Genomic DNA, 25,572 nt, shown 5'->3' on the forward strand with positions numbered 1-25,572 from the left:
AGCAGAGGAGTCACTAGCCCAAGTCTAAGCCCTGCACTGGTGTGCAGGAGCCAGTGCCTAAGAGCGCAGCAGATCTAGCCAGTGATTTCAACAAGGAAGCACGATAAAGCTGTTTCTTCAAAGCTTCTGACCACTATACAAAGCCCTGTGTGACAGATTTTCACTCTCCTGCTGCATTAGGGAAATGCATCTCCTAATGCATTTCCCTAATGGTCCCTTTGGTCATATAAAAGCTGCTGGGAGTAATTCTCCTCCTACCAGTAGGCTATGTCTCACCCAAGAGTGTTTGGAAGAGTTTTATGGTCTCTTTAGAGGGTTTGTCAAGACACAGTTCATAAATTTGAGGAGGTACCCATCTCTGTCATGGACTCCTGGGGTGTGCATTGCTGGGACAAACCGTCCCCAGGGTAGTTCCTCCCACTGTGTTACCTGGGATACATTTGCAACTGTATTGATTATATACACGTTCAACCAGGCACTAAAAGGGGAAATTTGACCCCACAGTGCAAGGGCTTGTAATGATCTCTGCAGGCTTATTGGTCTGATCAATGGTACACGACTTCTCTACAGAAGCTCAAAAAATCGTAAGTCATCCTTAAATATTAAAACAAGTGGGGGAAAAAAGACATTTGTGCAAAGAATTGTTCAGTCTTTTAAAATGAGGTTTCCATTTTCCCTAAACTATTGACTAATGGACTGAAAAAATTCTAAATACGTCTGTTTTTGAAGACAATACAATTTTTCTCAGGAAAGAAAATCGTTAAGTGACAAGCGAACGACTCTGTCCTTGTCAGTGTGTTTCTTAGACTCAGCTGGGGAAACAGGTGTGGGAAAAGTTTAAATTAAATGGTTCTCCAGACTCTGAGTCAAAATGTAAATTGTTAGGATTCTGATGGATTTGTTTTCCTTTCAGGATTTTGCACATTTTTTGCTCTATGGTCCAGTTGTGCATTATTCCAGAAACCAGAGGCCTAGGGCAAACCTCATTGATGCATTAATTTCTTTGGTTGTAAAAGCTGTAATTTCATCACATCACCCTGAACAAATTGGAGGATTTCCCATGGCTTCTGGGATCTTTGCTGCTTGCATCTGGCTGCTCATCCCTGATGAAGCTGGACTTAGGCTGCCACCCCACATTTCTGTATGATCATTCCAAACCTTTGGAAAGGTCATACTGGGGCTTTGCCAGAGCAATGACTAACTTCTGTTTTGCTTCTGTGAGCTTTGTCCTTCTGACACCAGCTGTTATAAACCCTGCACTTTGTACCAAGGGCATGTCAGACCCACCTGGAGGAAATTACTGCTCCTGTTGTAGACAATATTGAGTGTGTTACACCAATTACCTTACCCTATTAAGAGACTGATGCCAGATCATTCATGGGGTTTCAATTAAGCAAGATTTACCAGCTTGTTTGGGGTTTTGTGCACTTGTTTGTTTGTGGTTCCTGTGTTGTTGGGTTTTTTTTTAAGTAGCTTGGCTTAATGTCTTATTTGTGGTTGCTAGGCAGGATTTTTCAAATTGTAGTGATACTATCAAATTTGGAGGAACGGACATAATATTGGTAGAAAATGCAGGTTCTTTTTAGTAACTGGATAGAGAAATCCTCATTTCATTTTTTCTAAAGCAAAGCTGAAGTTTAGCTCAAGGAGGGGAAAGACTCCTTCATTGTCACTGCTTTCTTTTAGCAGATGCCTCATTTTATTGATAACACTCAAGATTATAGAAAAATTAATCTGAGTGTCCTGAAGTGATTAAAGCCTCATGCTGGTGCTTGTTTTCAGAGCTCTTTACAAACCCTCTGAGTCTGGCTATAAGATGCTGTGACTCTTTCCTTGATTTGACTTGGCCATGGTGAGAAATAGTTAAAGAGCTTTTAGTTTCTTGGAGTCTGCATTTAGGTTTCTGTAGGGTAGTTGATTTCCTGATATGGGAAGGATGTTACCTACCTCCCAGAGAGAACTGAAGCCCTGGGAGTTCTGCTCCCTGGGGACCCTAGAGAGGAGGGATGGGCTCTTGGGCTGGAAGTCTGCAGGTGGGTGAGACATTTCAAAGCAATTCATTGCTCTTGCTGTGTTAAATTGCACTGCTGGAGAATACACAGTTGTGTGAAGGAATATTTCCTGACTCACTTAGAATTTCATGAGCCACAAGCCCATCCAGGGTTGCTTGTTTATCTCGTCTAGGAACCAAGACAGAACTCTGGCGCATGTTTAATTAGATGGGGGGAAGGCAAAGAATTTAAAGATAAGATTATCTTCTGCTCTTCATCACAGCCCTCATGTAAAAAGTTTGCATGGCATGCAAACCAGAGTGTGATGGAAAGCCATTTGGTTCTGAGGACACTGCACATGAAAACAACTTTAGAGAGTAGTATTTTTTTTTGTTTGAATACTCCTATGAACCCTTTTGTGTATATGACTAAAATAAATTTCTTGTGTAATCTTACAAATAATAATCAGTATATGTAAATAGATGTGCAGGAGCCTAGGGTTTCTGGAAAGATAAACTTTTTTTTGTTCCTGTGGCTACTGAAAACAGAAAAACAGGTGAAGAGAACCCAAGTGCAAGTTTCTCATTGTTGTAGACTGACAATAATTAGAACTAAGGTACTGGAAATAACAATATAAAGTCAGTTAGAAATCAAAAAGCAATGGATTTTACATTGTGGCCTTTCTGTTCCAGTACTCTGAAGGTTTTTGTGTACTTTTAGGGAGGGTAGGATGACTGGCTGCTAGTCCCTGCTGCAGAGTCAGCTGTAAGAGCAGAGTCTGAGGTAGCAGAAGGGGTATGAAAATAATGGAGAGGTGGGATAGAGTCCTGTGAGGTTTTGTGCTTACTTTTCCACCTTCAGTGTTGGCACCAGTGTGCAGCAAGTGTTACAACTACAAATTCCTGTTACACAGAAAACAGAAATGTCAGGAGTCTGTACCACCACTGTAGCTGTGAACAATCCTCTGCTCTCTGAGGTAGCCTGCTCCTTTGTAACTCAAAAACCTTCAGATCTGTGCTCTCTCCTTGCAGTGAGGGTCAGAATAAGCCTGGAGGACGTTTGTACAGTCAGTGTGTGAGTTACGGCTTGCTGAGGAGCTGGCAAAAGGATGTGGGAGGAGAATAAGATGTTACTTTAAGCCTAGTTTTGCCAATTCTTCTTCTGTGGACATCTTGATACTTCTACACAGGAAACACCCTGCCTGCGAGTGTAATGGTCATGAAATAATGGTTGTATTTTGTCAATGAGTCACGAATGGGTATCGAGTGATGGCTTGGCTGGGGAGTGAATGGATGAGCCTCCTGGGGATGTTTTGTAACCTGGGCAGTGGGGGACGTGCATGTACTGGGCTGGGCTCAAAACATCTCTAGGGAGGACTAAGGCCATCTAGCTGCACACAAGGCTCAAGGTCTTATCTGTCTGCTGTTCAGGAAAGGATTCGGGATGCTGTGGGCCAGAGAGAGAGATCCACATATATAAGGAAAAGCTTGATTTCCTAATGCAGTAGTGTATGTAGCTTTTTATTAGTTTTCATGCACTGCAGTAAAATTCTCCCTGACATTAAGCATTCACTGTGCCAGAGAAACAAACAAAATTCAGGAATAACTGGCTGCCGTGTGGTTTCATGAGGGCCTCTGTGTCTTTGCATTCTAAATGCTGGCATAATAAATCCTGAAGAGCTTTTTTTCTCACAGCAGACAAGATTAATACAGCTGTTAGCTGACGTGTCTTCTAAAGGAAACAATTGGCAACCTCTAGGTGGATAAGCACTGGAGGCCTGAAAAGCCCAAAATTTTCTCTGCATTTGAGAAACTAAGAGATAAAAATGTTCTTTTTTTTCCCTCTTTGTATCCCTAATCATACACGATATAAAGACTCACGCAATAAAGACTTTGGAGAGTATCTATAAAGCGAAAATTCTCTACAGTCAGGCTCCCTGTGGGGTTGGGTGGCTCCAAGTGCAATGTGAGTGTCCAAATGCAGTGTAAGCATCATTGCAGCACATCCCATCCACTACCCCCCAACCCCTCCTGCCCACCCGGCTTGGGGAGTGAGAGATGTCTGGGTGTACAACCGTTTCCCACTGAATTGCAAGGTGAGAAAAGGGCCTGTGGGGATGCTCCAGGGTGCTAAGCCTGATAAACTTCATGCTATAAATGCACTTTTCCTCCTCCTCATGCCCATCATCTCAAAGGGGAATCCTGGGCTGGACACAAATATCCTAAATTACTTTACCAGATTTCCCTTCTACTTCTTCCAGCTTAATCACATCCACCAATTTCTGCTTGTTTGCAGGTCTTGTTTGCAGCTGGAAGCTCAAACCATCATTTATTTTCTGTATGGGTTTCTAATCTAGAAATGGATCTTAATTGCTTTACCAAATTATAAGCATATTAAGCTAAACACATTGTGTTACATCCAGATGCGCTGTGGAGCTTTCATGAAAAAGGAAAATATGTGTTTGTCATTGGTGCAAGTTTTTTCTTTCCTCAGAACTTTGTTTTCTCAAAAAAATATAAAATGCCTCTATAAATGGCAAAGTTTTTCCTTGAGGCCAGGATCTGGGTAGCTGGAGCCGCATCTGTCTCACATCTTTCATCCTCTCAGCCTTTAAAGAATACCCTTGCCAACATCCCGAGCTCTATTCCCTCGCAGTTCCTCCCGTTGCTCTTAGACACACTTTGATTATCTGCAATATTGCATTTGATAGTATTACTAAATAGTTCTGAAAATTTTCCTTTTGGCAACTGCTTCTTTGCTTTCAAATGGAATTTATTTCTTCAGTTGCAAATCAGCTTTAGAGCCTCATATGTCTAAGGAGAGTAAATACCCCAATGCTCCAAACAAGACAAGTATTTTGCATTTCCATTTCCTGACCCATCAGGCAGAATTTTGTGTAAAGTGCAGGATAAATGTTGAAGTGATGAAACAATATTGGTTTTGGTTATTCCTCTGGTTAGAATAGCTGATGTTGTGGAAAATATCAACGCTATCTTGACTTGGTGGAGATTGAATTCAAAGAGGGCAAATACTTTATACACGCTGATATATTTCAATGACAATTTTACTGGCTGACATATACTACATCATCTGAAGGGTTTTGACATAATTTCTTAGTTTACTGATTTAACTCTGAAATATATTTGAAATAGATTTCTTTGCCAGGAAAGTTTACTGTCTGATGTGAGATGGACTTCCCATCTGCTGTTATAGCCACAAACATTGGCTTTGGTTTCCTTCCACCAAAACACAAATATTCTGGTAGAGCAGCCCTGCAGAGAAGTACTTGGAGGTGCTGATTGGTGAGGAGCTTGACCTTATAGAGACTTTCCAGTACGTGAAGGGGGCCTACAAAAAAGCTAGGGAAGGACTTTTTACAAATGCGTGTAATGATAGGACTAGGGGCAATGGGTATGAACTGGAGAGGGGAAGATTTAGACTAGACATAAGGAGGAATTTCTTCATAATGAGGGTGGGGAGGCTCTGGCCCAGGTTACCCAGGGAAGCTGTGGCTGCCCCATCCCGGGAGGTGTTCAAGGACAGGTTGGATGGCTTTGAGCAGCCTGGTCTGTGGGAGGTGTCCCTGCCCGTGGCAGGTGGGTTGGAATTAGATGATCTTTAAGGTCTCTTCCAACCATTCTATGATTCTGAGGCAGGGGAAAGGCTGCTCCTCTTCAAAAGTTCTGTTTAACACAACTGATTTGCAAGATTATTTTTAAGATGAGAACAATTAAAAACTCTTAACAGCTTGCCTGGCTGTGCCAATTAGCACTCACTAAGCCTATCTTTGACAAAATGTAACACCCTGTTCTATTTTAGTTCTGCCATAGTAAGGACTGAGAAAATAATGTAAATACCCACTGGTATCCTGGGTTCCTGGGATGGAGAGTCTGGGCAGAGCCAGGGCTGGGCGTGAGCTGCCGCAGTGGTGATCTCTGCCTGCCTCACTCAGAAGGTCTGTCACTTGGGTAAACACAGGCGATAAATTTAACTAGTCATCGTGACGTAAGCAAAAACTGTTGGCAACCAGAGTGGAAATGCATGCTACTCCCTTCTTACAGGAAGAGGTAGTTTTATGTTAGTTAATAACACCTAGAAGCAGCCTCCTGGGCTCCTGCCAGTCCCCCTGCGTGCTCCCAAGGCAGCGGAAAGGCAAGTGGCCCGGTGGCAGCTGGGGTGGGATGCTGGGGAGGCTGCTGGGGTGCAGCCCCAGGCTGTGGCGGCCAGTGGCTCGGCCAGTCCTGCATCCCACCAAAGCCATCAGTGACAAAGTGAAGGGCGCTCAGGACACGGCTTTGCAGACGGCTAATCCAGGTGGGTAGAAAGGCTTTGGTTGCTGTTGTGTGCTGCAGCACGAGGGAAAGGGTATTTGCATGACAGGGCAAAAAAATGACCCCTGTTCTTGCTTGTGGTTGTGTTAATGCAGTGCTGAGTCTCCTGGGGTTACAAATGCTCCTGAGATGTAATTGAATGCTCTGGCTAACCCAGTGCACAGTTTTTTATTTTAAAAAGTCTTCCTTCTATGGCAGTAAATACAGACTTGATAGTTCATGTCAGGGAACCTGTTAATTAGTTCCTTCTTGTGCCCAGCTGCCAGGTTTACTGAGGAGGACTGATGCACGTCTCCACGCATGCAGGGCTAAAGCAAGCAGTAGACTTGCACCCTCTGCTCCCCCTGATGCTCCCTGCCAGGTGGTATCCACAACTGTGTGTGCTTGTGACGGGCAGTGCCCTGGCTTACCTGGCAGACAGGTGGCATGGGCTACTCCCACCTGGGCAAGCTCCCTGGGAGGGATACAGGTTCTCTTTTCGATCTGTACCCCCTCTTCTTGGCCATGCCTTTGCAGCCTCATCACCCTAACACATCTGGACAGCATGGGGCTGCTTGTGTTCCTGTGGGAAGGCTGTGGGTCTCCACTGTGGGGCTTTGCCCTTGTCTTTCCTGGAATAGAGACTGTCCTTTCAGCGATCCATTCTACTCCTTGCTGCAGGTGCGATAAAGGCACTTGCTGGTATTTCAGACGTAGTTCTGGTCTCGCTGGCACTCTGTAAGAGAAGCAGGAGACTAAATTTACCTGTGGGTCTTACACCTGGGATTTTTTAGCCACTCACACATCCTGGAATGCACGAGCAGGCTCTGGGCCAAGGCACTTGGCACACTTGGCTTTCACAACACAAAAGGGCCATTCTGAACTTCAAATCTTCTCCCCCTGTAATGACAGCTTTTTCCCTCTTTTCTTCTTTAAGCTTAGCTCATAGTTTTCTTTTAAAAAATCTCTTACAGGTTACAAAGCACTCAAAAATGACAGAAGGCCTACGAATTTTGATAAAAAGGTATTAGTATGGGCAGGCCGCTTTAAAAGGGAGGAGGACATTCCCAAGCACATATCGTAAGTAGACCCGTTTTCTTCTGCTGTTAAATTCTTTTGGTCTGAATACTTTTGGATGTAAACATATAGATTAAGACCCCACTTTGCATTGCTCAGAAGTGTGCTCGCATGGTGAGGATTAGTGATCCTCTGTGCTGACGGAGACTGATGCTCCTGATGTCCAAAAATAACTCAGATCTTTGGGAGCATGGAATTATTGTCATACCCTGTGGATTCACTTGTTTTAGAAATCATAAGTTTCATACTAAGCCAGTTTCATACTAAGCCAAAGCGTGTTTTGCATGAAAAGTGGCTGTGTAACTTGGAAGTCACCATAGCACAATATCATCCATTTTGGGTTTTTGCATGCTTTGTAAATTTTTACTAATTAGCAACTAATAATGTTGCATACAGTTTAGAAGGAAGTTGGGGCTGTACACAGTTTTGTTGGCAGACATCTACAACAAGTTACTCAGGTCTGGGTTATGGTTTCACCACTAACTGTTCTGCTTCTCTGTGTAAAAAAATCTGCATTGCTTTTAGCCCAGATGTCATGCACATGCTTTTATTCCACCAAGGGTGCTTTTGCCTGGCCCTGGAGGCATGACCCCGGAGTCTCCTTGTGCTGTGCAGCACCCTACACCCTGCCCTGCAGCACCCAAGGATGGATTCCTCATAATTCCTTTGTCATGATGCTAAGACTTTCCTGTTGCTGTCATTTTTCAGGTGCTCACTCTCACATGCAATAAAAGAAGGCAGGAGGACAGGATTTGTTATGCCTGTTGTTACTGGCGACTGTTGGGAGTAGCAATACTGCACCTGTGTAGGAGGGCAGCTAAATCTTTCTCCTATAGCTTAAATTTTTTGGTCCTCCTCTAAGCTCTTGCAGGAAGAGAAGTCTGAAGCACATTGTACATTATTAGGCAGTTGATGAAAGATTTGAGGTTTCACTACCCATCTCCCCATGATCTCAATTCACACATGCTGCTGCAGGATGGAAACTCTGCTCTGTCTTCCACAGGTCTGAAGTCCTTGATGCAGCAAGGAACAGAGTCAGGATAAAGGTTTGCTACATCATGATTGCACTGACCTTGCTGGGCTGTTTGGCCATGGTGATCACAGGCAAAGAAGTGAGTATTGCTTCTGGGTGAAGAGAACTGATCCACTTAATGTATGGTCTAGTTATGCTCTCTTTGTAAATAATGGCCCAGGTGACAGATATATATGAGAATAAGTCCATATAAGCAATATTTGCACAGGATCTGGATCACCCCATTCTCCAGAGAGAATATTGGCATGTGGCAGCAAAATTTACTATCTAATGTGTTCCTTCTGACCCACTTTGCCATAAACCTGTGCAGTACAATGATCTGTATGACGGATGTCAGCAAGAGGCCTGTCCAAAGGTTGTGGAGTAGCTCAGACAATGTCAATAGCACCTGGTCCTTCCCAGCACCCATGGGCCATGAGGCTCCAGTGGTCCTGCCCACCTGAGCTGTGTGCCCCATGACCATCAAGAGTTGTGACACTTGCTCCTTCCCACACTACTGGTGGGGAAAAGGAGTCTCCAGCCTGTCTTGTATGTCCCAGCTCACCTGTAAACAATTTACACTGCTAATCACAGCTGCAAAATCTGGTAAAACAGCAAAACACATTAATTTCTGTCATTGCAAAATATCAAAAAGGGCAGTGGGGTGTCAAATCAAGTGGTGAAAATGTGGGTGAATTCAGTGGTGGGAAATATGTTCATGCAATGATTTTCATAATTTCTTTTCAAGGCTGCTAAAAGGGATCACACGCTGCTGAAGATGAACGTAGAGAAGAAGGCCAAATGGAGGGCTGAAGTGGAGAAAGATCAGGAGGCAGCTGTTGAGAAGCCACAATGATTGTGAACAGATTTTTTTTAACAGAAGGAAATAAGTGATTTGCACACATGGCATGTGTACCTGTCTTCATTTAACTCTTAGGATCCTTTTCACTGAAACTCTCACAGTAAAAATTTCACTACTTGAAAACTGTTCCATACAAACTGGGAGACTCCTATGGAAACTCCAGCAGCTCCCTTCTGTGTCCTCTGGTCTTTGGCACTGGTTTCTACCTAAATACAGAAATCTCTTCTAAACTGGGATGTGTGGGAAGGATGGATACGGACTCCCAAGATCAGGATGAGGTTTTGTGTGCTGATGCTGATGCTCAGTATGGCCATGGGGCTGTTTCCTTGCAGCCAGGAAGGATTTGGCTCTATATTGTAATGTCTCATTCTGTGTAATGCCTCTAGGGCAAACAGCCTTGGCCAAAGTGACCCAGGGCAGGGGAAAAAGGAGTCTGAAATATGTTTTGCCAGCACAGAGAGGTCAATTATCATTACCTCTGAGCCAGCTGCTATCATTGTCTCCTCTCCCTCCCCAGCCCCTCATGGGGTCCCATGGGTAGGGGAGAAGGGGAACATGAGTATTGAGAGGGGCTGGGAAGATGAAGGGATGTGAGCAGACTGTGATGACCGATTTGGGCCAAAAGGGGCCTTGGGCCAGAGGAGGTGTCAGTGATGTAGAGTGGTAGCTTGGACATAGTGCAGTGGTTTTGCTGCTGCAGGGCAGTCTGGGGAACCTGTTCCCCACACAGGGACCCTGGCCTGGAGGCACCACTCATCCTGTTGTACCTCATTGGTTTTTTATCTTTTACTTGCAGTTATTGCTGTAAAAATTCTCTAGCACTTGCTTAGTTGTGATTTTAGTCAGGAGCAACTGTTAATACATAGTTTGCTAAAAGTGGATTCTTTAAAATCATCATAGTTCATTGATTCATAATAAAAGGCTGTCCAATTAAATCTAAAACAAATTATTCTCTTCACAGCTTCATTTAATTTGTCACCAAACTCTCTGGATTGATGTTTAGCAGATGGGATTCATCCTAATCTAAGAAAGAAAATTATCACAGGAAAGGTCATTGAGCACTGGAACAAGCTACGCAGGGAGGTGGTTGAGTCACCATCCCTGGAGGTATTTAAAAGACAGGTAGACAAGGTGCTCAGGGACATGGTTTAGTGGCAGATAGGAATGGTTGGACTCAATGATCCAAGAGGTCTTTTCCAACCTGGTGATTCTATGATTCTAATGAAATATTTAAAATTTCATTTTCACACCGTGATTATGCTTCAAGACAGGCCCCAGTTCACATTTGTGGGTGCTGACGGTCCTGTGCAGCAACCGTAACCCGTCAAGACCCATTAGACAGGCTGGTGGAGATGGGTGCACTGCATAGAATGCCAAGGGATATGGTGTGACAAAACCCAGCTATCTTACCCTGGCTGCCATAGGAGATTGCAAATGCTGTAACCACATTCAGCATTTGTGCAGTGTCCTGAGCATCACACTAAGGTTTATTACTCAGAGCAGTTGCACTTGTGCTCCAAGGAGGACTGGAAGCTCCTCCTTAGGTTTCTGAGGTTTATTGTGTCATAAATCATGTCCACTTATTGTTGGAGTGTCACTACACGGACAAGCTGCTGGTGAGGATGGGCTGAAGATTGGCAGGCAGTCAGCAGTTGTTGGGCTCGGGGACTCCATCTCTGTGCCTGTGGTCGTTGGGCAGCTTTATCCCTCTGATAAAGGAGGGATCCTCCTTAGGAGCACTTTTCTCCACATTGCATGCCCATTTAGGATGAGGAACGTGTGCGGGGGATGTTACATCTGTCACATCTCGGTGTTTTCGGTCCTTGTTTCCAACTCACAGCCCTGTACAGTACAATTCACCAGAAGTGATGTCTGCTCCCTGTAGTATTCCTCACAAAGTAATTCTCAGGGAAGTGAAAATAATGGTCTAGGACAAATACAGAATGAACAAATCTCAGCTGAGAAGGCACTTCAGCATGCACAGGTAATATGCGCTCTTTTATTTTACATGACCTGGTTTTCTTGGTTAGTGCAATAAACTGCACGAATTACCTCAAAGTTAGTGTTCATTTGGGGATAAACTAAAACATCTCTGGCCAATCTCTTATATATCTTTCTTTCTTTTAATTTTTTTTTTTTTAAGAAGGCATCTGTAACACTTAGAGGAACCCATTTCAGTGCTCGTAAACAAATTCCCATCCATGTTCTGAGCTTCCTTGACTTAAGCAGGAAAGGAGGTGACTATAATCATATATAAAGAACAAGTAAACAAGCTGTGACTTGTTTTACTCTCTGCTCTGCACTTCCCAATGTCTTAGGAAAAAAAAAAGAAAGAACAATCAAAAACCTACTTCAGGTGTGAGCTATTATCAAATCCTCTTAAACAGCCTGGATCTCTCTGTTGATTGGTGCAAAAAGCTGCTACGTTACACGTTGTCATTAAGAAAAATCAATTCCTCCTCTCTGTGTCACTGATGATGAGCCACTTCTGAGCGATCAGGGGGGTCTCACAAAGAGCTATGACTGTCATGTAGGGAATAATCCTTTACCAGTCCCAGCTACCTGGTTATTCACTTTAGTATCATAATATTCCTCAAAAATTCCATCCAACTAATTGCTGGCTTGCATTTGATCAGTGGCAGGTGGCTGCTGGTGCTGGTGTAGCACAGCCTCCACTGGAGCCATCCCCTGTAGTAATTGGAGATGCTAGCAGAGGACACTGCACTGCTGATGCTTCTCCAGACTGGGACTTCTCACTGCTTGTTAAAATCTGTTTCCATCTGTGTTTGCAAAGTCCTTTGACTTTTCTCTTGAAAAGCTTCTAATTAACACAAATTTCTGAATGTATAATTCGCTAATCCTCACCACCGTAGGGCTGCGGTGCTTTTGTTTTAATTTTCCCTCCCATCTATATTGGTTCAGAGTCACATCTGATACCCCAGTCTTTTTAAAAAGGAATGGAAGTTGTTATTAGGTAGGAGCTAGTCTTCCCTTTTTAATAATGTGTCCTGTATCTTCCTAGTCTAGCCCTGAGGAAAATGCGAGGGGCTGGCTCCTCTCTGAGGCACGAGATGGAGCTGAGTGTGCTAGTTTGCTGTGACGCTTGGAGAGAGCAAGGGTGAGTGTTCTCACCCTTCACCTCCTTGTTTACTGCTCTGTATCAGGATGAAAGAATGCTTTCTCCCTTGTAAGATTTTTGCCATTTTAATGAAGTCCTAAGTGGAAATGGTTAGCAATATGCTGGTGGCTGGTGCTATATAGATTTGCATTGTAATGACAATTATGGGGGAATATTTTCCCTAGTAGCTGGAGTTGATCTAATTCTGCTTCCACTAAAATCGGTGCTGCAGTTCCTCTTGGCTGTGGATTAAGGTTATCGGACACCTTTTTTTGAAGTTGCAGTGATTTTCAGAGCCTCGGCTTCCCAAGGGAGCGAGGCTGCTACGGTGCAGAGCTGGGTGCGTGGAGCTTTCTTCTGCTAATGTGGTGAGATCAAACTCATACAGGAGGATCTGTATCACGAGCTTCCCTGTGCCTTGGAGAAAAGGTGTGAGATGGGAAAGTCTGAGCTCAGGATATCTCAATACCTCCTTTACTCTCTTCTTTATCTACTCTTTTTGACCTGCTCAGGGGTTTTCTAGTGCACTTGATTTCCTTCCATCTATCTGCTATGTGCAGCTCTTCTCCTGGGATGCATCAAGGCTGACATGATCCTGCACTTGCAAAGGACTTTTTCCCTGGATGCAAATGAAATCTTGTCATTCAGAAAGATCTCAATTTAAAGGCCTCCCTGCTCTTTCAGCATTTAGTTTCCCACCAAGCTGGGAAACTGCTGCTTATTGAAAGGCTCAATGCACCCAGCTTCAACTTCCAGACATTAGACTTTTGTCTTCAGTATAGAATACAAACATCCCATCTCAACTCTTTCTTCTGTGTGACTAGTTGCCCCTCAGCTATTGTTTGCAGTTTGATTCCTACTGTTTTCAAAACACAGTTTTTAATAATTGCTTTGTGGGTATCACTGGCTTACTGGCCAGTTAAGTGGTTGACACTACAGTGAATTTATTCCTGTATCAAGTGCTTTACTACATTAGTAGCCTCTTCATAAACAAGCCAAATAGATTTTTTGTTTGTTTTGGCATAGAATCAATAATCTAGTACTTTTGCAGAAAGAAAGTATGTAAAAGCTTTCCAGACTTTACTGACTGCACTGGAAAATTATAAAGCACAGTGGTTATGCATTAGAAATTTTTTCTCCTGCTGGTGTCTTTGTTCCTGGGACTGCCAAGGGTCAGTTCAAAGGAGCTTCAGGGTTGAAGGTCTCCTCTCAGTGAGGTGCAATGGTAGTTTGGATGTATAAAGGGATGTGCTTCCTCTTACCACAAAGATCTTTCCAGCTTTGAGCATTCTCATGCTTTTTCCTTTGCTCAGCTTCATTGCATCAAATAAGTGCTGGCTGCTGTGGGCCCACAGGTATCTGGGGTCCTCATGTCCATCATGACTTCAGAGATGGCTTAAACACCACTGTCCTGTTTGGATTTGGCATGAAGTCATTCTAGCCTAGCAGGAATGCAAGGTTAATATTCAATAATTTGAATTAATTAATGGACCATTCATTAATGCACTGAGGTAACATTAAAGCAATTTTCTATGGTTAAGTAGTTTGATGACTATTAGCACCGTATGATTTATTGCAAAAACCTCTCTGTGACAGTCATATGGTGAGTAAGTAGCTCCTGAAGTGTTTTGAAAGGACTCAACTATTCTACTTCTTTGCTCTGTGAAGGATCTGGCCACAAACCTCAACACCACATTAGTCTAGCTGGCTCCACACCTTGTCTGTGCATGAGACAGCTTTCTACATGAAAATCTAAAGCTGGGATCTGATTCTTCCTCTGCTAAACCGTGTTCTTCGGTGAAGAGACTCAAACCTTGAGCTATTTGGGCAGGGACTGCTGTTTGCTGGGTGTATGAGGGCTTCTATAGGGAGGAGGTCAGTCTGGAACAGGATTTCATATGAAGGATTTAGACTCACTCATGGCTTCTGCATGCTCTGTAGCATGAGCAGAGTTATCAGAAACTCTCAGTGAGAGTAAACCAGAAAACTGAGAGATTTGTGTGCTGGCCTGTAATACACTTCTCCAAGGTAAGGTATGGTGCTGAGACTATTTTCTAAATGAAATGGAAACTAAAATAGCCCAATGGATTAGTCATATGCTAATTACAATCATTCCCAATGGTACATATTTTGTTTCTGTAGAACACATCAATGCAAACACAACTTGCATGGCGCACTGTGAATTGTACCACTGTTACGCCGCACTCCAAGCTCCCCAGTAGCTATTTTATCTTTCCCTGAGCATTGTCCTGCAACAAATTCCAGGGCTACAGTAGGGCTGTAATCTTTACCAAGGACATCCATTAGGGCTGTAAAGATGTCATTAAAGCAATTCTGCTCCTGGGGGGATGGAACAATCTCCAGAATGCAGTTTCATACTGTACTTATGGGCTAGAGTAAACCTTGAAAAGTAAGCAGTTAAATATCCCAGCATTTCAGTGCTCTAAACCCCATGAGAGGGCAATTTTACTTCACAAACGAAGCTTAATGTAGAGCAAAAATACAACTATTGCATGTTCTTCTCTCCCACTCGTTTCCTTTTTTCTTCTACCGAGAGCCATTGTGCAGGTGGCACAGGGGATGCTGTGAGCTGGAGACTGCTGGGCACCCACTGCTGTGGCATGAGCTCATATGCAGGCAATGGGATGCTGTGGGTCTGCCAAGTGCTGCACAGTGAAACTCCACAGAAATGGGCAAGGAGCTATCTGTGCAGCTGCGGTATTTAACGTGCCAGTTCCCCCAGCCTCTCTGTAGCTGTTAATGTTTAGCGTTTGAGGACTTTTTAATCTACTTATCTATTGCTGCCTTTGTTGAATCCACCAGGGAGGAATTTTGAGCTCATTTCAGGTGAAGTCCAGGTGTCTGTGGATTTCCATAGGTGATAGCTGGGTGTGAGTGTCTCCTGCTGCTGGAAGGACGCAGGTGTCCTCCTAAGATGGGCTCTGGGAGCCACGGAGGACACTGCACAAGGTGAGGAGCACAGCTGCTGCTCAGATGGCACTTTGCATACAGTTCTCCAAAGGTGGCTGATTCCCTCTCAGTGTCTTTGCTCTGGGCCAGACTCTGACCTGGCACCTGGGTGCTCTGCAGCACACAGTGTCATCCTCCCAAAAGCCAGGCTATGAAAGCCCAGCTGCTCCAAGAGTCTCAAGGCAATGTCAGCTTAGCCAGTACAGGTGAGAGATCTGCAGTCCCCTGACCTGGAGCTTTCACTTGCCCATGGAATGATTGGGCTGGGAATGGGGTGCCCAGCTGCAGGAGGAGCAGAGCAGTGCATCTGTCTGGCTATCACATTGTTCCTGTGCTTAATTCAACAGTACAAGCAATTACTGTGGTTTATAGCCCTCCAGACTTCCCACAACACACGAACTCTGCACTGTTCATCAGGTGCAACACTGCCTTTCTTTTTAAGAAGTTCTTAATATACAGTGGCTACCTTAGGGCTGGTTTTCTTTGGGAAGAACAGAGTGCTCGGCAGAGCAGCTTGAGCCCAAATATTATATTTTGCTTCAATTAACCAGAGAGAAATAATAATAATTGGAAAAAAAAAGTCACGGCTAAAGTCTGCCTGCACATGAGCCTGAGTCACCGATTACCAGATCTGCTTTCCATGAACAAAGTTATACACCAGCCTGGAAAATTATTGCAATATCCCTAAGGTTTTTTTTCCTCTCCTTTACACATATATTTACATAAAGGAAAGTAAAATCTCTGCAGTCTACCTTTATCTCAAAAGTAGGCTTCCCTTGAGACAGAGTGAAATAGTGTGGCTGTCTCATCTGAAGGAGGAGGAATGATGTGAATTTTGCTTTCAGCCCTGTGGAAAGAAGCTGAAAGTTTTGGATTGAGAAGAGGCAGCCAAGACTCTATTTTCCTCCTGCTACTGGGGAATCCAACTTCTGCCTCCCTCAGCCTCTCCAGCCTCCCTCAGCATCGCTCTGGAGATGCTACTGAGCACTGAGTAAGACCCCGCTGTGGTGTCCATCTCCTGCAGGGCTCCCTTGGGAGTGTACCAGAAGGATGATTACTAATGAGTGTTGACAGTTAATATAGAAACTGGCAGAGTGTAGAAATAGTCACAGACCTGGAAGAGAGATAGGAAACTGCCCAAAGGCTTTACCCTCCTCTTCCTCTGACTTCCTCCTCCTTGTTAACATTTTCATCAACAAGGAAAAGTGATTTGAGTTGCTTTTATGCATCAGCCAGGGATCATGACCTGGAAATGAAAGCAGCCCCCGATGTGCGCTTATCAGCCCTCTCACAGAGGCTTGGCCGGGGTCTGGACGCTCTCACACAGCAGTCAGTGCAAGCTCAGCATTTCCTGGTTAATGTGCTCCCTTGCTGCTCTGTATGCAGACATACTTCTATAAACAGCAATAAAGCTATGTATTTAACAAATAAAACAGGCATAGGAGTTCTGACATCCGGTCATTAGAGATAACCGCGCTCCTGGAAACTAGCCCTCTGTGTAGACTGAACTGTTAATGATTCTTAACTGTACAGGTATTATCCCTCATTATTTCACTCTCTGTCTCATTGTCTTTTCCAGAGTGTGTGCTGTGTCCTACACCAGCTCTCAGCCCGTGATTAGTGTCCCTGAGTCCCCAACATTGATCATGTGCTAAGAAGTGCAGACTTCCGCGGTTTTGAACTATGAAGTGTTTGATGCTTAATTTTGGAAGTGTAGACCAAGTGCCTCAGACAAAAGGAGACTTGTGTGGTACACATCTTGGTATTGCAGATAGTTTTTGCAATACAGTCAGGGAGAGAAGCATTGGGGGACTGTAAGGCTGGGCAGCTGGGTGCTGTGGTGGAGAACTTGGTGCCCATGGCTCTGCCTGCTGCTGGGAAGCAAGACGCAGCAGTGCTGTGTGCACTCATGTGTGTATTTTGTGCTACCATAAGCCCTCAGAAATTGTTGCTGTAGAAATTGCTGTCTCTTCCCTGTGCTCCTGGCAAGGGTGGCGCAGCTGGTGCTTGTGCCTGGCTTTGGGCACTGCTGAGCAAGTGCCCTGCCAGTAAACCAGAAATTGTGTCTCAAGGCTACACCTGATCCATAGCTCCACCCCATCTCAGCTCACCTGGATCAACCTGCCAAATGCTCTGCTTTTAGCCAGGTGGCAACCATGCAGACCATCAGCCTGTGGTGTGGGATGGGATTTTCTGGGGGACCTTGCTGGGGTGGCTGGCTCAGGGCAAGCCGGCTCCTCTGGTGCATCTTTACAAACATCCTTCTAGTGTCATTTCTTCCTCCCCTCAACCCCATCTCTTGTGAGATGGGAATGGGACTCTGAGTTGGGTTTGCACAGCAAGGATTTTGGTAGCTGATGGAAGCTGTTAGTAGCTGGCTCAGAGGTGGACCCCCTCTGGCCAAGGACAAGCCAATCAGTGGCAGAGAGAGGGAAATGAGAAACAGCCCTCCAGGCACCAGATGTGAGAGAAACAACTCTGCAAACATCAGAAAACAGCACCACAGAGAATACTAAGGTCAGTAAAGGAGGAAGAGGAGGAGGGGGTGCTCCAGATGCCTGGGCAGAGATTCCCTTGCAGCACGTGGAGGAGACCACGGCCAAGCAGGCTGTCCACCTGCAGCCAATAAAGAGTCCCAGTGGAGATCCACCTGCAGCCCATGGAGGACCCCACGCTGGACCAGATAGAGGTACCCAAAGGAGACCATGACCCATAGAAACCCATGCTGGAGCAGGTCATGGAGAACTGGGGGAAGGACCCTGTGCTGGATCGGGGGAAGAGCATGAGGAGTCCTCCTCTTAAGAAGGAGGGAGCAGCAGAGACAATGTGTGATGAACTGACCACAACACCCATTCCCTGTCCCCCTGAGCCGTGCTGGAAACAGGAGGAGGTAGAGAGTATGAGGAGTGAAAGCCAAGCTCAGGAAGAAAGGTGGGGTGGGAGGAAGGTGTTCTTGTTAGGATTTTATTAGTAATAAATTAAATTGATGGGGTTTTTTTCCCCCAAGTTGGCTGTTTTACCTATGATGGTAACTGGTGAATGATCAGTCCCTGTCCTTATCTTGACCCACAAGTTTTGCCTTTGTTTTTTTTGATTCTCCTCCCCAATAGGACTCAAAAGGGGGAGGAGTGAGCGAGCCTCCGCTTGACTCAAAACCAGGACAGAAGCCTAGCTACTTTTTAAAATGCCAGCCCACTGCCTGACATCTATGGAAAGCTAAGCCTGGTGCAAGAACAGATTTAGAGATTTTAATTGACTAGAGAATAGCTTTTAACCTAGGTTGAAACTAGAGAGAGATTTGCATAACAACTGATCTAAAAGCTCCACTACCTCCCACGCCAGAACAAGGAAGCCTGTTTCTGCTCAGTTTTATATTTTAAGTGCTTCTAACAATGGAGCAATTTGGTGTTTAAGTACAATTGGCAGGCTCTACAACAATAGCCTGCTGCAGAGAAACCTTTCTCTTGGCATTTCCTCATTTCTCAAGTTCTTGCAGGCCTGAGCACATTTTAGTAAAACTTTCTCCTCCCTTTGGCTTACAATTCTACTACTTAAGCAGTTCCAGAATATACTGTTTTAATATTTTTTTCTTCTTGTGGCAGAAAAAGACACTAAGCCCGGATTCAACTTCATATACACAAGCAAAATAGCTTTTATTAATGCCTTTAGCTGTGATGAGTGAAAACTCCAAGCTGTCAGCTGGAACTGCAGCAAGAGTCGTGATGCTGTGCTCAGGTTTTATATTAAAAAAGGATGAGAAACCGCACATCAACGTGTCAGTGAAAAGCCTGTGGAAGTAAGAACGCACTATGTATTGTTTATTAATATTATGGATCAGTCAAAATGTGAAAGCTGTCAAGTGGGGAGGAGAATATGAGGCCTGAGTTTCTATTCAGTCAGGCTTTGCAGTCCCCATTTGACTATTTTTTCTCTTTCACCTTTATATCAAGGGGGTAGTTCAGGGACCAGTCAAAAGGCTATTTATCTACCTCCTTACACCAACAGATATCAGTGCCTCTCCTCACTCAGATTATCTCCACCACTGAGCAAATCTCTCTGGGCTCTTCCACGATTTACTGGCAACTTTCTCTGTCAGGTTACAAAATCCAGTTTCTGGATGTGGAAAGGGACTTGCTGAGCAGGGCTGTCTGTCCAAAGAAGGGTAGATCTTCTTATTTTCTATCCAGAAGCTTAATCTTAGCAGAGAGTGTTATGTGGCTGCCAGCGTGGGTTTTTTTGATGCTGGGTAGAAATGCTGAGCTGATAAGCTGGAGCCATACAGCCCGGGCCATGTGTGTCACCTCCGTAATATTGCAGCCCTCTTGCCCAGGTTAGCAGCCACCAAATACAACACTCAGATCCCACTGCAGTGGCAAGAGCTGTATCTGTCCTGTCCAGTAGGGCTGAAAGAGGGAAACTGCTGTTACTGGGTTATCCATCCTTAGTTGAGGCAAACATGAGATGAAGGTGGGTTGGGAAGAGCCTCCTTCCTCCAGTGGTTCGCTTTAGCAGTGGCTGCTGTTGCCCAGCTGGGGTTCGTGCTCGACTATTAAAAGGTATGTCCTTTCCTGCTTTATCGTGCAGCCTTGTTAATCATAAATTTGCATTATGCAGTTGGACAGAAACTGAATCTGGCTCAGATTTGATCAGGGATATAGGAAGACAGCATGCTCACACCTTGCAGGAGCTGCTATCTCCTCTGCCAGAAATGTAGTATTTCTTTATTTTTTAAGAAAATCTCTGGTTGCCATGGTTTCAGGGAAGCACAGGTTTCGCATTACAGAGAACCTCAAGCAACAATGCAAGAACTGTAAAGATCCTCTGCCCTGCCATGAGGCTGATTTGGCCACAGGCCTTCAGACAAATAAAGCATTTGGTTTAAGGAAGTCCTCCTGTGCCAAGACGCTGTTTAAAGGTTTCAACAGGACACGTAAAATCTATCCTCAAAACCAAAAGATTTTTCTGCTGCTGTAGGTTTAGTGTTATAATCTTCTATTTTTTAGCCTGTTTAGCATCTAGTCTGTCAATCAATATATTTTGTCTCAAATAAAGGATTTTGACTTTGGTTTATTTTACACCTGTGGGTGAAATCTTGTAGCCATTAGAGGCAGTTCATCTGTTACACATCCAAGGAACAGACAGGTATTATTAGAAATACTATCACCTTTGGGGCATCTGTGAGGAATGTGAGTAGAAGGAGGACTTCCAGGTGGCTTTCAGAGGAAGGCTGGCAGCTGAGGAAATGCCCTTGGAACTGCTCCTGCCTTCACGCTGTCAGCCAGCACTGTGCTGATTAATCACTTTTAAAGTTCAGTGAATCTGTAATCTTGCTGGGAAGTGTTGAGAAAGCAAATTTGCTCTTAACAGAAGACAGTGAGTGGGCTCTGAGTGTCTTTGTTGGTGCAAAACTGAGATCAAGCAGGATCCACAAGTGTCTCTAGTTTGCCTTCCCCTGGCCTTTTTTTCCTTTGAGGGAAGACAATGTCTTCAATTTTTCACTGCTCTCAACTTTCAGTGAGAGTTTTGGAAATGAGGGATGGTTTCCTTCTCTTTCCAGAACAGACATGGGGGGGTGAAGGTAGGAAAAGATCTTAGGAGGACAGGAGGGCTCTGCTTCTCCTCATCTGCCTGACCTGCTTAGTCCATGCTGGCCACCAGCATCAGCTTTGCAAGTGAATACCAGTCCTTTAACTGATACAGTTTTTTGAATGCAGGAATGACACAAACCAGACCTGTAGTTATCATGAACAACAGAAATAAAAGGGAAAAAATTGCCCCTTTGCACTTTCTTCTACTAGTAAATGGCAACACTTCAAACCCCGTGTCATTAAACTGCTCAAGAAAAACAGGAGCTCATAGAAAGCAATACCAATTCCTGCTTCTGTGTGGACTAGAGCCACCAAAACAACTCTTCCTATGGTATCAGCTCCTCCATCACCAGCAGAGTGAGTCCAAGAGGAAAAATTAGTCAGGAAGGTAGGAAAAAAAAATCCACCTCTATTTTTTTTTCTTACCAAATTAAATGACCTGCACCAGGGAGTTTCTAACACTTCTAAATGCTTGACTGAAGGTCCAATTTATTTCCTGTCAGACTCTCGCAGGCTTCAGTGTGATGAGAACTGCCCTGCAACCACTGAGAAGTCTCTCCCCACTCCTCGCTGGCATCCCACGTGTGCTGCTTGCGTGAGCTGCTCTGGACCATGAGTTCCTCACCTGCATTCAAAGGCCTCGCTCACCAAATGTGCTGCTCGACCTCACCCCCTTGGATATTTATCAGGCTTATGAACTGAGCAACTGCTCAGGCAGTGGATGCAGGTTTTGATATGTTTTACTGTTGATGTTTTCTAAATAACTGCTGTGTTTGCAGCTAGTTTGGGACTCCTCATAGCTTCCAGGAAAAGCATTGTTGTATGAACTGTCAGCATGGGTAATTCGTCCTTCTTTCAGATACTTAGCATAGTTCTGATGCTGGTGTAAGATCACTGTCTTGCTTCTGTCACAGATGTATGGACATAAGAAGAAAGGAGGAAAATTTGGAAGGGAGTAGAGGTGGCTTTTGTGTTTTTGGAGTGCAGCTCCTTGCAGTCTGCACTGTAGCTCTGGCCAGAGGGAAGTCAGCCAGGATGCAGCTGTGTTTCTGACAAAAGCTATTTCTGAAGGACTTGATGATTTTAATAGCTTTCAGCTAATGTGAGCAGATGAGACTGAGTCAGGAAAGACAGCCCAAAATATGAGGCTTGCTGCTCTGCTAGGGGAAGCAGCCCAGTGCCAGGTTTTAGTGGGCAACTGAGGTGTTGCAAACCAGCCAGGCTTTGCCAAATGCCGTGGGGTTGTGCTGGCTGGTGGAGGGACGTGTTGGGGACAGCAACAGCTTATCTGGGTGAAGAGAAAAACAACTCACAGTCCATATTGGCAAAAGCAGCATCACTCTCCTGCACTGTACAGGCCACAATGCTGAGAGCTGAACAGCATTATGTATTATATCTTATGCATTACAGCATGCATAAGATTAGTGATATTGTATTTTTGTTTCCTCCTTTGATTAGGAAAGCTTGCTGCAAGTGATGTGTTTAAACACATATTATGCAGGATGGTGATAACCAGTTTTAAGTCATTATACAAGCAGTTTAATTTGATGTTGCTCTATAAATAATCTAAGTCTATTTGCATGCATATTTTATTGACAGGAAGATAAAATCCATAATTCCTACAAACAATGTAACTATGTCATATCAGTGGCAAAAAGAAAGACTTGACAAATTTACCTTTCAAACTGCAATGGTTCAATCATTAAAAAATAAAACTTCATCACATCCAGTAATACTAAAAAAAAAAAGAGTACACCTCCAGAGAAGCAGAGAAAGACTCAACCATGAAAGCTGGAGACTGTGTGTTTTGCTTCATAGCCAAAATTAAATTAAATATAGTATTTCTTTTCCAAAGCCACATTTGCCAAGTCAGGGATGTATTGCCATATTGCTGAGGCATATCCCTGGTAAAGAAAGTGATTGTATCTCCAGAGTGCACAGTTCGTTCATTCCTCAGTGGGTGGTTCTTCATTATCCAAATTGAGTTTCTTAATAAAAGACACCTGTTGTTGGAAATAAGCTGGAAATTTGGCTACAAAGAAGATAGAGACTTCCTTTTTACAAGGAGTCACATGGAAAACACAAGGGGCAATGGGTACAAGTTACTCCTGGGGAGATTCCAATTGGACACAAGAGGAAAAATTTTACGATGAGAATGTTCAGCCATTGGAATAACTTCCCCAGGGAAGTGGTGGATCCTCCAACATAGGACACTTCTAAGATTCAGCTGGGCAGAATGCTGGGCCATCTATTCTAGACCATGCTTTTGCCAAGAAAGGTTGGACCAGATGATGCTTGAGGTCCCTTCCAACCTGGTATTCTATGATTCTGTGTCTTAGCAAATATTCTTAGCACAGAAGTTAATAACCCAATTATTTTAGAGGCAGCACTTTTCAGATTTTTGCATCTTAGTTTTAGTTTATGAGAAAGCACAGTGTCTCATCAGTTCCTAAAAGACAAATCTAAACCACATTCCTTTGACTCAGACACAACCTCCATTTGTCATCATCTTGAACTGCTGAAAGATTTTCCAATGTCACACAACTTGTCTCTGTTGTTTTGTTGTTGATTTTAAAATAAACCATTTCAATGTCAAATAGGTTCCTAATAAGGCACAAAAGGAATCAAGAATGAACAGCACAGAAGTTCCAGTCAGCTCCGAACAGAGACTTGCCCAACAAGGAAGTCAGCAGGAACACCAGGAGGTGATTTTTATCTTAGAAATGTATAATTACAAAGAGTTAATGGAACTAAGAGTTTGTGTACCAGTCAATTTGTTTCTGGTCTTCCACAGAGCAAAATCCATGTGCCCATATTTTTGGTACCTGGTATCTCTGTTTAATGCTCAATGTGAGCCGGCAGGTGGGACCTGCATGTGTCACCATGGCTCATGTGGGAGTCTCTGCCTTATATACAATGAACTAGATTTTTCTGAAGAGCAGCACATACAGAGTTGGCAGCAGGTCTGGGTAGGCTTTATGTCTTCTTTGATCAAGGACATTCTCCCAGACTGGTAAACAGTGAAACTTTCTCTGTGCTTCACTGAACATATCTGGGTATAGAGTTATTAAGCAAATGGCCTTTGATTTGCAACGGGGAACAGTTAGTAGCTCTCTATGGGTTTACAAAATGACATGCTATGTAATATGACTAATAATTTATCAGCATAGAGTATGCATTTACTGCACATCAGGACTTAAAATAAATTGGTCCCAGATCTGAAATAAAATATGAAAAGCAAACAAATGAGAATGAAAACAGTTCTAGTATGAGGCTTCTGATCCCATGGGCACAAATATAGTTGACGATAAGAACTACCCGGTTCTGCTCCCATCTACCCAGGAATGTTTCACTGACTCGGGAAGCCCGGGAGGTGTTGAAGTGACTCTGATTTTTTAGCAAATTGGTGTTTGGTTGTTTTTAAATGACATTCTCATGGTTGGTTGGACACTCAGTGAAATCTGTCTGAAGTGATGGTTGGCAGCACTGGCAAGTTTGGGTCCATTCACAGAGGAACTGCACTAGACAGAGTAGAAGTGCACGTGGCCTCCTTAGGGATGCCCAGGCAGACAGGTCAGGAGGGGTGGCTTTTTGGGCCAGTTTCACCGTTCTGGAAAGAACAAGCTTTTTCACGGCCAGAACAGAAATCTGCAGTGCACAGGCCAGCCAGCTCCTCTGTTTTGACCTCGCTGCCCTGCAGCATCCATCAGCTGGTAAGTGTTCGCTTTGTTGCACTCTCTCACTTCCATCACCAACATTTTTCACTTCCTTTCCTGCTTTTCCAGCTGCTTATAATTTGTCCTTTTTCAGGGTGTTGTTCTGTTAGGCCTTTTCTTTCCTATGGTGCACAAAATTCCCTTATTGTTTGTGTTTGTCTTTCTACGTGCAGCATTACGGCGCTTGAGAGGACTGTTGTGGAATCCTGCAGTTTTCATGAATTAAATTGAGCAATGGTAAAGCAAATAGATCCAGGCACCTCAGAGCAATTGCCAGGCTGACAGCATTGCTTGGGTTTTCTATTCACTATCTGCTGGGCAAGGTGAGAGTCAGAGTCCCAAGGTAGATGGTGTTAGGTTTGGGGGTCTGCTATTCTTGCACAAGGTCCCTTGTGTGTCTTTTGCAACTGGCACATTGGACCTTTTTACCTTCAAATTTCATGCTTCACTGCTGAACTCATGGTGCCTTCTCAGTCCTTTCTGCTTAGCCAAGAAAATCAATTTGGCTGGGGAACGGGTGCCAAGGAGACTTTCCAAAGGAAGCAGAAATGTGTGTATGCGGAGTCATGTTTTACAGTGCAGGCCTCTGGCAAGCAGGGCTGTATTTCATGTGGCCAGGGTTGTCTTCACCAGCTCTGAAAGGCCTCCTTTATCCAAAATGTACAGACGTCTGTGCCACGTTGGACTTAGCAGTGTTGCTGTCTGATTCCTATAACTCATTTATGTAAATCACTTGATTTTACTATAGAAACAAGTTTGTCTTCCTTCTTCCAGATATATATCCATCCATGAGGAAGAAACACCCTCTAATCTTCATGACAGATGCAGATTTTTTGATCAGAAGGTAGAGTTTCACATCATAGAAGACTGTGGCTTCAAATCTGGCATGCAGACAGGAGAGTGACTTCTTTGCAGAAGCCTAGATCCT

The 25,572-nt window shown here is 44.1% G+C and overlaps 1 protein-coding gene and 1 long non-coding RNA gene across 3 annotated transcripts in view; one reads left to right on the forward strand and one right to left on the reverse strand.

Annotated features, from left to right (window-relative positions):
• The window catches only part of LOC138726052 (uncharacterized), a 26,511-nt gene extending 20,581 nt beyond the window's left edge, over positions 1 to 5,930 (reverse strand). The window contains exon 1 of the long non-coding RNA XR_011338345.1: positions 5,853 to 5,930. This is a non-coding gene — a long non-coding RNA (uncharacterized lncRNA). The remainder of the gene's footprint in view (positions 1 to 5,852) is intronic.
• On the forward strand, positions 1,722 to 9,294 carry LOC138726051 (protein FAM162B-like). 2 transcript variants are annotated; one of them, XM_069867458.1, is made up of 4 exons: positions 1,722 to 2,033; positions 7,276 to 7,381; positions 8,382 to 8,490; positions 9,139 to 9,294. In XM_069867458.1, the coding sequence occupies exons 1-4, from the start codon at positions 1,928 to 1,930 to the stop codon at positions 9,244 to 9,246; spliced, it is 429 nt and encodes a 142-aa protein (XP_069723559.1). In that variant the 5' UTR covers positions 1,722 to 1,927; the 3' UTR covers positions 9,247 to 9,294. The 2 variants fall into 2 exon arrangements, with proteins under 2 accessions (XP_069723559.1, XP_069723558.1); XM_069867457.1 differs by lacking the exon at positions 1,722 to 2,033 and adding an exon at positions 6,029 to 6,305.
• The last annotated feature ends 16,278 nt before the right edge of the window (positions 9,295 to 25,572 follow it).

Source organism: Phaenicophaeus curvirostris, chromosome 13, assembly GCF_032191515.1.
Source record: "Phaenicophaeus curvirostris isolate KB17595 chromosome 13, BPBGC_Pcur_1.0, whole genome shotgun sequence".
Lineage (NCBI taxonomy): Eukaryota > Metazoa > Chordata > Aves > Cuculiformes > Cuculidae > Phaenicophaeus > Phaenicophaeus curvirostris.